This window comes from Temnothorax americanus, unplaced genomic scaffold (assembly GCF_048541705.1).
Source record: "Temnothorax americanus isolate GAGA-0224 unplaced genomic scaffold, ASM4854170v1 Scaffold28, whole genome shotgun sequence".
NCBI classification, from domain to species: domain Eukaryota; kingdom Metazoa; phylum Arthropoda; class Insecta; order Hymenoptera; family Formicidae; genus Temnothorax; species Temnothorax americanus.
The window spans coordinates 1,295,910-1,309,038 of record NW_027509421.1 but is presented as its reverse complement, the minus strand read 5'-3'; the positions used below and the strand labels follow the sequence as shown (position 1 = coordinate 1,309,038).

At 41.0% G+C, this 13,129-nt stretch overlaps 2 protein-coding genes across 3 annotated transcripts; one reads left to right on the top strand and one right to left on the bottom strand.

Moving 5' to 3' along the window:
• Window positions 1–298: 298 nt before the first annotated feature.
• Window positions 299–2,313, top strand: Rpn9 (regulatory particle non-ATPase 9). The gene is made up of 5 exons (XM_077410045.1): window positions 299–451; window positions 543–656; window positions 801–1,127; window positions 1,232–1,564; window positions 1,921–2,313. The coding sequence occupies exons 1-5, from the start codon at window positions 336–338 to the stop codon at window positions 2,186–2,188; spliced, it is 1,158 nt and encodes a 385-aa protein (XP_077266171.1). The 5' UTR covers window positions 299–335; the 3' UTR covers window positions 2,189–2,313.
• Window positions 2,314–3,022: 709 nt separating this feature from the next.
• Window positions 3,023–12,878, bottom strand: LOC143899629 (choline/ethanolamine kinase). Of its 2 annotated transcripts, none has more exons than XM_077410046.1 (6): window positions 12,010–12,878; window positions 6,955–7,067; window positions 6,391–6,870; window positions 5,694–5,940; window positions 4,101–4,265; window positions 3,023–4,006 (listed from the first exon to the last, which is right to left on the bottom strand). In XM_077410046.1, the coding sequence occupies exons 1-6, from the start codon at window positions 12,025–12,027 to the stop codon at window positions 3,893–3,895; spliced, it is 1,137 nt and encodes a 378-aa protein (XP_077266172.1). In that variant the 5' UTR covers window positions 12,028–12,878; the 3' UTR covers window positions 3,023–3,892. The 2 variants fall into 2 exon arrangements, with proteins under 2 accessions (XP_077266172.1, XP_077266173.1); XM_077410047.1 differs by lacking the exon at window positions 12,010–12,878 and adding an exon at window positions 7,483–7,739.
• Between the last annotated feature and the right edge of the window lie 251 nt (window positions 12,879–13,129).

Below are 13,129 nucleotides of genomic sequence, written 5' to 3'. Positions count from 1 at the left end.
AAGAATTAATTATATCTACCGGAAATTTTTAACTCGGAACTGAATCAAAAAATTAATCAGCAAAACTAATTTTTATCGATTTTCATACTACTTACTGTTTATCAGCAAGGCAGTTTTGATTTTTTCCGTATAGAATGAAAAAATCATGAAAGAAACGTTGGAACTTGGAACACACGTGGTGAGCACATACTATATATTGCATACTATTTTGTATTTTCTGTAGGTTCACGCACGTGGACGCGTTGGGAGCGTTGCCCCCACCATCTGGCACGAGTGCCGTGCCGAGTGCCATCTCTCGTTATAAATCGCGTTGTAATCGTCAAACATTGTCAAGCATGGCGGCGACCGTGGCGGTGAAGGATGTTAACACTTTTCTCAGCCAAAAGCAAAATGTTGCCGACAAGGAGCTCGCCGCGGAGTGGGCGCAGCTCGAGGAGCTGTACGGCAAACGGTAGTATGATAATGCGATATTTTGCGCGATGGGATACCGCGGGATAAGGAAACTGCAACGACAAACCTCCTCGGTCTTCGGTGACTTGCAGGCTTTGGCATCAGCTGACACTGAAGCTGGAGACGTTTGTGAAGAGTCCGGTGCTCCAGCAGGGGGATAATCTCGTGCAGCTCTACGTCAACTTCCTGTCGACCTTCGAGAACAAGTGAGCGCGCGCGCTACCGATTAAAATTTAAATAGTTAAGGCCTTGTACGGTATTCGGTATTCGGTTCCATTACCATTTACATTTACGTTAATTTATGTACGAGCTCTTTGTTTATCTCATTTATTTATTTTGTTTTCGTGAAGAATAAACCCATTGTCATTGGTGGAGATACTGGCGCACGTGATACAGCAGTTCCAGGATAAGCAAGAGGCGATTAAATTCCTGGAGAAGACAGAGTCAAAGGTCCAGAGCAACAATGAGGCTGTCGCCCTTTGTAAGGTTCTCAAAGGACAGATTCTGCTGGATAAACTGAACAATCAGGAGCAAGCGAAGAAGATCATAGAGGAAGTGGAAGCTATGTTGGATAACGCCGACGGCGTTACAACGGTTCATGGACGTTTTTATCTTCTCGCCAGCCGGCTGTACAGATTACAGGGCAAACACGCCGAATATTATCGCACAGCATTAAGGTACGTTTACACATAACGCGTATAAGCTTGTTAACAAGATTACGCAGTGTTTATAAATTTTTATATATTTTACAACTAATGTAATCTTTTGTTTTATTATTAAGATATCTAGGTTGCATCGAATTGAGCAGCTTGAGCAGACAAGAACAAGAACAGCACGCCTTCTTTCTCGGTCTTGCGGCGCTTTTAGGCGAAGGCGTCTACAATCTCGGAGAATTACTAGCGCATCCAGTCTTGGAGTCGTTAAAGGGCACGCCGAACAACTGGCTCGTCGATCTGTTGCAAGCCTTCAACGCTGGCGATATCGTCGCGTTAGAGAGATTGAAGCCGCAATGGAGTAAAGTGGCTGATTTAGCGGCGCAGGAATTAAAATTGAGACAGAAGATCTCGTTGCTCTGTCTCATGGAAATGACTTTCAAGCGGCAAGCCAACAATCGGTACGTATACTATTTAACTGTTGTTGAATGTGGCGTGAAGCGTAAGGTTATATCGTTATATGTCTTCTCCTAAAAAATACTGTTGACGACTCGCAATGAATTGGATGGTGACTTTACTAGTATATACTAAATCGACTCGTGAGAATCCTCTCACGAGTCGATTAGTAAATCACTTTGCTAGATTTGTTTAACGCGATTTGATGAACTTAGTCAGCCAGGCCGGGCGCTCGCGAGAAAGCGCGCGGTTGATTAATGTGGTGCCGTCTTGATAGGACCGTACAATTCAGTTATGAACATGCATCATTTCAAAATTGAATGGTTTATTTGTCAATGATGTACGACGTTTTTCATTCTAGACAACTGACATTCACGGAGATCTCTCAGGAGACGCGTCTACCTCTCGGCGAAGTGGAATTGCTGGTGATGAAAGCTCTCGCCCAGGGACTCGTACGTGGTGCTATAGATCAAGTGGCGGGTACTGTCAATATGACCTGGGTTCAACCGCGCGTCCTAGATCGCAGCCAGATCGCCGGGATGGTACAGCGCCTCGATGGATGGTGCAAGGATGTTAGCTCGATGGAGAAACTCTTGGAATCGAGGGCCACTGAAATCCTCACTCTCTGAGTGTATAGGCCACTTTCGATTTACTCATTTGTTGTGTCAGCAGAATGTTGGTTCGCGTATTCATAATTATAAAATCAGTTTCTTAACATGTGTGTCACCAATAAATATGAACGATTACTTCCTTACATTCTCTACATTGTGCACTTATTGACAAAATCCTCTGCGCTTCTTTTCTTCTTTGGATTACGGGGTAATATCACCTTGTGAGCTTGAAATAAAGGATCAATTTCTCTAATTTTTTTTTTAATGAAAAAATATATCGAAATTTGGTTATGCATATATGGTTGTTTTTTATGAACGGTTTTGAAACACAATAGCGGCACGCGAGCTTTTGCACGAAAATTACATTTTTCGACCTTACCATACGTCTAGCTCCCACAATTTTAATCCGATTCATTTAAAATTTGAACTGTAGCTTCAAAATGACCTAGTAAAGTACGTAGGATTTTTTCAAAATATTGATTTTTGTAAAAATAACATCGAAATGAAGAAAAAACATTTTTTTTTCCGAAAAAATCGACCAAAAAACGTTCATAAAATGGATAAATTTTAATTGATCGAAAAAATCCTACGTACTTCACTAGATAATGGGCGCGTTTAGCAGACATAACTGTTGTACAACTGTTGAGTTTGTCTTATTAACACTCTGCGTTGATTGGCTGGTTCTAAAAGTAAGAGCCAATCACGTTTGACCATAATTTTTTTAAAAAAAAAAAAAAAAAAAAAAAAAAATTGAGAAATTGACCCTTTATTTCAGGCTCACAAGGTGATATTAACTTTTAAAAACGAAGGTATTGTAATTTTTTATAAAAAGTTATAAAAATACAAAACAGAAACAAGAAGTAAATGTTTTATTTGGAAATTCGTGAAAATACATTTTTCTAGTTGTTGGTGCGTTGGTATCTATAATATATATCAGTGATGAATTATTAAATGCTGTCCTCTTTCGTATAATACTAAGTACTTATACTTAAATACAGTACATGAATTATACAACCTTAAGTAAAAATAGCCTACTAAAGCAAATATTGTTAATTCTATTTACAATTTATACGTATTATATGTAGACAACCAAGCACGAATTTGACTTAATATGATTGGCAACAATTTGAAATATAATCTTATAACAAATATATATAAAAGCTAAAAAGATTAAATATACAATATCGTCAGACATTACGGACTTTTCCACAATTTGAGCACATGATTCTGTACACTCAGCTCTTTTTCAACTTCAATCTCTTGTTAAAAAAGAACGGAGTTCTAATATTCCATCATTTGTTTAAGTCTTTCGAATAAAAAAAAAAATTAAGTACACTTTAGTACTCCGCTCTCTCAGTTCTAATAAAAAATCAATGAAATGAACGCAGTTAACAGTACTAAACGAAGATCAATACGTTTAAGTACATGCTTATTCTATATCACATGATTGACTTTCCACTTAGTCTCGACTCTTGCCCTTCTCTTGCTTACATTATGTATCGTATGCAAACAATGCAATTAAAAAGTAGCGGGCTACATTATTTCGCGATGTATGAAATAATGACTTTAGCGTGCTCCCTCTGTTAAGAGTTATTCGCCGCTTGTCAGAGCTCATTAATACCATCGGTTAGAATCGATGGGCTAAACAAAGCTAGCTACCCCTATGTAGCAAAATATTATATAAATTTGCAAATGCATCTTCCCTTATTCAATCTTGTTCTTTCAGTCTATATCCATAGACTTTCTCTTCAGGCTGCCATCCAAAACTGGTGGTCCAGAGGTGAGAAATTTCTCTTTCAGATACATGTAATTTTTCAATCTGGAGCCAGCGTAATCCTGAAACATATAACACAATGTCCATATATTTAAACGAATCCAACGGAACATAGTCAAAGAGCGAGAAAACGAATACAAGAGCCAAAATACATACCCAATAGCCAAACGGTATTTGTGAAAGTTTCGCGTTTACGACGCTCCAGAGACCCCAGAATAAGTGACTAGCTAGTGAAAATATCCTCACTTCCATCATGATGCGTTCCTCCTCAAGAGATCCTTCTTTCCCCAATGTTTTCAGGTAGGCTCTTATGAAGTTGAGCTGTTGAGAGAAAAACCATTTTGTAAAAAAAAAAAAACTGTATATTAAAGAGGAGGCGTAGAGGGTTACCCTACACTCTTGTTTAAAAAATTGATTTAATAATGTAAATATATATAATCTTTTTTAATAGATTCATTAAATAATCTCTTAATAAATTCATATTCGTACATTAAAAAATTCTCAGTGATATATGAAACTATGTAGTAACTAGTTTGAAATGGCTTTTACAACGCATTAAAAACATTGTACAGTAATATGAACAAATTAGACATACACAGAGCTTGATTTTCTAACAAATAAGATATAAATATCAGGCATTTAAAAAAGGAATAATTTAGGGTGCATTACATAACAATATAAAGTATACATCAAAAAAGTATATTTTTGTAGATATCGATGTAAGAAAAAAAAATGATTGATATGAATTATTCACGCCTATCCATTACTGTCAGAAGATAAGTGTCCCCTATTTATTTAAAGATTCCCGTTAATATATATTCGTGACAAATTATCGTCGGTAGCCTGGATTGTTGGAAAAACCGTTCGCAAACTCAGGTATGAATTCAGCACATATTAATTATGCATACGGAACACGTGTCAATTAAAGTGCTCCAATGGAAGGTAATGCACTTTTAATAAGCACCCGAAAAGATACGTTTCGCAAAGGGTACGCAGGCTATGAATTGACTAGTGAGGAGAGTGTACAGGTACTCTAGAATCGTAGATGAGCGGATTGGTGCTGCCAAGATGGTGGTACCGGTGGCACCCTGGTTCCCACAAATGTAGAGCACCCACAAGTCGGGATCCATCACACCACAGACAGTTTCACATTGCCGGCCAATTTTTTCTCTGTTTGCAGGCATCAGCCTTGTCTTGACGGATTGCGGTCCTGTGAAACTAATATATACACACGCAGCACACGCCAAGCCGACACCCTGCCTACTGTGCCCTGGTACAGTACCGAAAGCATAATTTTTAGCAACCGAAAGCTGCCTCATTGCCGAATATTGTAAAATTTTGATCGAAACAATTCGTACATTACGCGTTTTTACGATTTACATGAAAAATGCGCGCATTATTTTCAAATTTTTCATTTTGCATCTCCGAATTAGGATGTGAATTTGGGATAAATATCATATTGTAATCGTAAAAATAAAAACGAAAAAAAATTTCTTACCTAATTACAAGAAAGAAATCAATCGCTATTAAAGTTTACAAATTTTTCCTTTGCTACAACTTCCCCCTTATTGATTTCATGACATGTCCATTATGCTATACCTATATTTTTTAATTATGAATATTATACTACCAATGATTTAATCCGCTTACGAAAGAACTCATGATATGATAACACTGGATGAAGCATATTGAACAGATATCTTACCCGGATTACTTCATCTCCCAAGCCCTTCTTTAATTCGTGCTTACCTTTTGCTCCTTCGTGGCACCACCGGCGGGACGTTCGTGAAAAAAAGGATATTCCGGTGCTGTGTAGTCGTACAGCCATTCGGCGAAATGATTGGCGATATCAAATCCTCGATAGTTGTAGGAACAATATTCGAAGTCGATAAGTACTAACTTGGGCTTTCGCGTATTTTGCAGGAGGAGTATGTTTCCCTCTTGCATGTCATTGTGGCAGAACGTAACTGGGTGCTTTTGTTGCATTACAATTGTCCTAAAACAGAGATTGGAAAATCTAAGTCTCTTACGTATCTCGGTGGGAAATAATGTTGGTATATTTTGATACGCAAAACGCTTTGAAAATACAAAAATAAAGTATGCGCGTAAAAAAAAGGTAATAATTGCAACAATTTTTAAAATTATACGATTATAATTTGAAAAAGATATCTCATTTTTTCATTCTTCAAGATGTTTCTACTGCTAGTCGTGCTTACATATGTAGTTATTTGGCCATTTCTTCCTTTTAGGTAGTAAAATAATTAATTTCATCCGTTAACGCTCCAAATTTCTAGAATTTGTTCATATAAGAATAATTTTTGTCTTTTGACATAGCAAGAGTGGACGATAAATGGCAAATAACTCAAAAGTTAACTCTGGTTATATGTAACGATCGACAGTTAGAGGAGATGTCTTTTTTGTAAAACTCCAAATATCACTTATTTACCTGAGCCAATCGATCTCGTGCTCCAAATTTATGCATTTGATCGCACCGACGTTCTCCAGCTGCCGGCTGTCGATGTCCTCGCTGTTCTCGAGGACGTTTGTCGCCGTGTTGAGCCAGTTATTCATCGTGTCCCATATCCACGTGGGCTCTTTGCTAATTGGTATCTGCATCGTGTGTATCTGCCCCATCTTCTCCGCGATCAGCAGACTCAGGGTCGGATCCGCCAGTTCCTTCGTGAGCAACGGCCGGGCCGGGATGTATTCCTCTATACGACCGCCAGGGAACACTCCGTGCAGCTTGGGGCCGAGTCTCCTCTCGGACAGTAAGGTGAAGATAACGGATTCCGTGATGAGTCCCTCTAAGGCACGCTCTCCGTGCAGCTGTCCGTATAGACGTAACAAAACCTGACGAGGCTCTCCCCTGACCGGGACCGTTCCCTCGGGAAGCTGGACGTTGTACAGCCAGTTACTCAGACCACCGCTGAAAGTAATCGAACGTGCTTCGTCACTTATCAACCTTGCGTCGCTCGTGTATCCCTTCTCTCCGTAGAGAAATCTCACGAACCTGATGCGCCTGAGAATAATGTTCTCCGCCGTGATATGTTTCCACACGCCGTGCAAGTAATCCCGACAGATCCTCGCGGCAGTTTGCCTCATCTCCGGATTCTTCTCCGACATCTGCAGACAAAGAGAAAGAGAAATTTAATCGTATCTCTGGAACACTCGGCGCATAAAAGAAAATCACTCGTTTCTCAAAGCTAGAGCATACACAATTGGGTTCTTAAGTAAAATTTTTTTATTAAGCGGTATCCATAATTAATGTAGAGAATCTAAGCCGATTTTTAGTACTTTTTGAATTTAAAAAAAAAAACCCAAATTTGAGAAAGTTATAGCTTTCTAAAGTTTCTTTGATGACGGCAACTTCAAAAGATTTCGCAACAACATTATGACGTCACGCACATTTTCGTGTACTATATTTTCTTCAATTTTGAAGATATTGCAAAAATTCAAAAAGTTTACAAAGAAAGTATGCCATGATCTATCAAAATATACTGTTAGGTAAAAGTCGGTTAAAGACCGAATTTTCTCTCACCGGCTACTGACAAATCATCTGAACGATTACTTGACTTGACGATGGAGGTTATGCGACAAGGGTAACCAAGGGACTGTGACACGTGCAACCCGAGACTGTTCGTCCGTTTGTTTGTCTCAGCGAGGCGTGCGATCGGGTGATCGGATTCGCGGAATCTAATTATAAATCGGGCGGATAACGTGCGAATATGATGCCAAAAGACGCGATCGCCCGATCGAGATCATCCGCTGTTGACACGTAAAGCGATTACCAACACCAACGCATGACGCATGCATCATGACGTCACTGTCAGTGGATCTCAATGCGCGCTTTTCACGGGCCGCAAGCCGCAATCTTGAATTTCCAGCCATGCGTGTTCGCGTAGCCGCTTCCCGGTGGACAGCGAATTCGAAACTAAGAATAGGAATCTCTCGGAAAATTAAAGAATTCCCCTTGCGAATCATCCCTCGCGATTAACGCGTTGAATCCTTTTTCAACCCTGTAACGTCCCCACGATTGTGAACATTATTACAGCCCATCGAGCTCAGAGGCTTTTTATTTTTAGATGTAAAAAAAGGGAGATGAAAATAATTGCTCTCTGCGTAATTGTCGCTGCATTTTCCAGCACGCAGAATCAGAAAAGGCATAATTAGTCGAAATTACAAAACAAAAGTGGAACCTGCATTTGGTAAACAGGTAAACTATAACTAATAATTAAGTCATATATATGTCTTTGTTTTTCTTTCGAATTAGACAAAGATAGACATATATGATTTAACCACGGTGGATGTATACTTCCACCATGGATTTAACTATTAATTAGTTTATCGACAGGTTTTGGCCAAGGGCTAAGCACCCAAGACTTCTTTGAACGAGTTTGCACGGATCGTTGGAAGGATCATTATACAGTCTGCTATTAAAATATATTAGACGAGCGATGGATTGAATTTTTTTCCTTGTTTACGCAGTTCTACAAAATTTCATGACTTATCCTATAGGCTGCTAGAATGAGGTATTTTATTTTTTTAATGATTTTTTTGAAGAATCTCCCTGATGACTCATGGTCAGCCTAGACTGCTATGACGAGTTATTTTGTTATCTGTATGATTTTCCGAAGAATCTCCCCGAAGAAGCGATCGATTGAATTTCTTTCTTGATTACGCAGCTCTACAAAATCGCCCTGATGACTCATTGCCAGCCTAGACTGCCATGACAAGTTAGAAGCGACTGATTGAACTTCTTTCCTAATTACGCAGTTGTGCAAAATCGCCCTGGTGACTACTCATATTGTCAGACTAGGTTGCTAGAACGAGCTATTTCGTTCTCTTGACGATTCTCCGAACTTCCCCGAAGAAGCATCAGAGCGTCGGTGACAATCTCGATTGTAATGACAATTTCTATTTATACTATCGAGCACTCCTTGACCGCATTTTCGATTCGAACGTGACAAGCACTTTTCGTGACAATGTTCCGTTCATCGCGTGTGGGAAGGAGCCCTCGCACTTTCATCGCGCAGAAACATAAGAAGTGTGAAATCAAAATCTTATATGAGTATTCAAGCAATATAATATCACTTCAAGATTTCCACGTTGAAGTTAAAGATATTTTTTAATTACATCAAAAATCAAGAGTATTCCTTTTTCTGTATAAGTATTGAATTGAAAAAGAATAACGCGGAGGAGAGCCCGGGAAGCGCGATCGATCCTCCGCAGCCGAATTCCTTTTGGCTTGCGAAAAGGAAAGATTTGCGCAACCGATAAATAACGAGCACGGATTAGATCATCAAGACTTAAAAAATATACGATACGAGTAAAGCGCGTAAATTCCAGACGTTCACACGACGTTTCGGAATGTTAAAACGCGAGCTCCGTTTTTCTGCCGCGCTATGCGCGACCGCGGTGTTTCATATATATGATTTTTCTTTTCCTCTCTTTCTGCGAACGCAGCACCTGGATATATACCCGGGTGCCACGCTCCTGGCGAGCCGTTTTCTTATCTACTTTTCTTTTATCTGCATTTTTTTTGTCTCGAGGATCTGATCGACCGATTTGAAATAGGAAATATTAACAAGCTTTTGTGGTAACGTTATTTAAAATGAAACATATACTCGACGCTTTTTCTTTTTTACATATACATATATATATATATTTTTAGTGTTCTTTTTCAGATTTACATCTTTTAAGTCTTATTGTTAGTGATTTTCATCGATACCTTCCGGTTGCGTTGTTTTGTTAACGAGCAGAAAAATAATTCCATTATAAACGGACTCGATTTTCCTTCAACAAAATCGACATTTTTTTCCGACAAACGCTGCAAATGGAAAACGTTTTGGGATCCACTTCTCTCTTCCTCCTGCAAATATCTATTTTTACGAACGAATAAATTGAACAGAACCCGTGCATTTCCGCCCGTCGGTATTTCCGTCTGTCTGCTCGAATTCTTACGCAATCGCATGTTTCAGTTCGGCGCGGATAGAATAACGATCGGGTTAAAAAAAATAGCATAGCATTTTTTTTCCTTTTAAAACAATTATACGAAAACAACTTCCTCTCCGAATGCAGAGAGGTCTTCTCGCTGAGTTATACCATCGCACCACACGGAAAAAAAAGGTTTTGCTGCAACAGCAAATCTATTTGTTAAATATACATTTTTTTGCGGCGAGAGCTAATTAATTTCGCGACAATAGCAAAACATTTTGTTGCAATAGCAAACAGTTTTGCTCAACTTTGCTATTGCAGCAAAAAATGTTGGTTGTCCGTATAGTATAGCAAATCCTTTAGCTACATTTGTTTCCGTGGCAGAAATGTGTGGCGATCGAAAAAAAAAAAAAAAAAAAAACCCGACAGTTTCGGTCGGATTTAAACTCTCGGATCTTTGGATCACTATGGAGCATCAGCGCACATTTCTATACGCGATCGCCACACTTGAGATGTGTTCCATAACTCACATATGCGTACTCGATCATTTCCCTATAATGACTGCCGCATTCGCTTTGGACGCTTTCGCGCAGCCAAATATCATGTTTTACATAAACAATAGAAAAATGCGCATTGCACATATGTGTATTGTGGAACATATTCTTTTGATTTGGCATACCGCGTTAAAGCGATAACGCATTAATATATACTGCGCACATTAATCTGTCTCTAGATAAACAAAATAGTCTGCAGTTTTGCGCGCAGTTCAGGAAGTTCGCATCAAGGTCTATGAATGGACGTGAGGTCTCACAGACACTGCTTTCATGACCTTCGATGTCCATCTCTCGGCGCCCGTTTTCAAGGCTTAAAAAAAAAAGAAAAAATAACGCTATGCACGTATTCCGGCGATTAAATGCGAGCGAGTTTCAAGAGGATATTGTGACTATCGGACGATAGATAAGCGAAAATTGATAAGCGGCGACATTCCGCGGGAGTTCGAGATTCATATAAGCCTCCTCAAATCCGCGCGACATATTTGTATGCAAATTAGCGTGTCCCAGCTAGCGGACAGTCCTAAAAGACGTCTCAAAGACATCACAAAGACGTTTAAAGGACGATATAATTTTTCAAAATGTTCTTTAGACGTTTTTTAAAGCATTTTTAAATGTCTTTTTTTAGGAGCTTCTGCCAGCTTTTGGGATAGCTAAATTTCATCGGAATCCGTAAATCGAAAGGTAGAGAAATGAGAGGCGAGAGAACGCGCGAGAATTGGAAGCGCATGTGATTCTCTCTTCGTGAATTCCTCTGCACCTATGAAATCAGATATACGCTGACGTCGTCGAGAAAGGAGACGAGAGGAGAGGAGAGAAGGAAAGGGGACGGGGAATAAAGCGCAGCAAGAGGATAAAAACAGCAGTAATGATTCCAACGAGTAAACACATATATTTTATTAATAAACAGTTTTTTTTTTAAGCCTCCGAGAAATCGAGTGGAATAAAAAGCGCGACGTCTTAAAGGGTCGAAAAATAGCGTCGGTCCCAAGTTTCCAACAAACAAACACGTGTTTTATTTTTCTACCAGCTTCGGGGAAATCGCGCGGAAAAGGGATTGAGATGGAGTTTGAAAACAACGTCAGTTCCAACGTCGCGCAAGTCTTACAATTAGCTGCGGGGAAATCGGAGCGGAATGGAAAAAAAAAAAATGCGACGGAAAAGAGACGTCAAGGTCGGAGAAGCGTAAGGTTTTTTTTCCGGGAAGCGATTAAAGCGACGCAATTAAGTCCCCATTAGGCGCGCGTATTACGCAATAACCTGCGACGAGAAAAATTCCGTTTCGCGCTATGGAAAAAAACTCCGAGATGCGGCAATATATAGGACCTGTTCGTTTTGGAACTTCTTGCACGGTTCTCGCCTTTTTCTTTTCATATTGGAGAGAAAAAGAGAACAATCAAATTAGAACAAAAGCAATTCACGGTCCGAGCTTCGATTTTGGTAGCCCAATAACATTTCGACGTATCGCACGTCTTAATTTTTTTAAGAGGAAAGATGAACCGCGCAGGAAGTTCAGGTGAAATAAACACGCCTATAAAAATAGGCAAACAAAGAAAACAAAAATCAAATACGTTAAATACCTTGTCCTCGGCGCCCATGTCGAAATCTCGTCGGACGTCGAACGCACGGCAAAACGGACTGAAACGACTGGCCGGGCGGCGCTTCGGAGACCGAGAGAAAGAGCGAGAAAACGACGTCGGGCGAGCGGGCGAGTTGTGGGTTGCGGCGATCCTCCGGCCTCCGGATTCCCCCGGCGATGTGGCACGCGCTCCCTAGCGCCTCTATTATAATTATCGCCAGCGCTAATTATCACGAGCGACGAGCTGCGTTCCGGTTCCCACGCGGTGTGAGGACGAGCTCCCGGTTGTTCCCGTTAACGTTTTACGGACGGGACTGGTCACACTGGTCGAGGGGACCTTCGACCTTCGGGCCAGGTACTTATATTCCGACAGGCACACTGTCGACGCACGACGACAAACTCACGTGCGGCGAAGATGATAATCTGGCACGCGCAATATACGCAGGCAGGTGTATTATTCGGAGGCGTCGTGGAGACGGAAAAGGATACGGTTCGGCTCTGAGAAAATCCTCGGGAAACCTGATGGCACTCTCCGGAAGACGCGTGACGGCCGGCTCGCTCGACGCTGCTCGGAATAATGACCGATAATGACGCACTCCGGTTCAGTCGGGCGCCGCCTGGTACTTGGTTATCCCGCTTGTTTTCGCCTCGCCCCGCGCGCCGATCCGAGTCTAGGCCTGGCGCACACGAGCACGAGGTGCAGGCGGGGTGGGACGATGAAGCCGATGCCGATAGCGCGATGCGGCAACGCGTCGCCGCGCACTTATCGCGCGCGTGTGCGTGCGCATGTATATATACATACAATACGTACGTGTGCTTCGAGTGCCGCGCGATAAGGCCCAAGGCCCGAAAGGGGGAAGAAGAGCGGAGGAATCGCGCGAGGGTATAATACGCTCGTTAATTCTCGCGGGCGATTACGATTATCTTTCTCCCTTCTCGCGCGCGATAAAGCGGATCGAACGCGCCGCGTTTTTATTACTCTCTATCGAAATTCCCAGTTTAGCGCCCGAGCGATATTGAACGTACGTTTCGAGAGGTCCGCCGGGTTCGCCTCTCGACGCAGCGGCAGTACGTAACTTTCCTAATGCGAGACGTATACTCAATTGGTTGTCGGCGAGTAG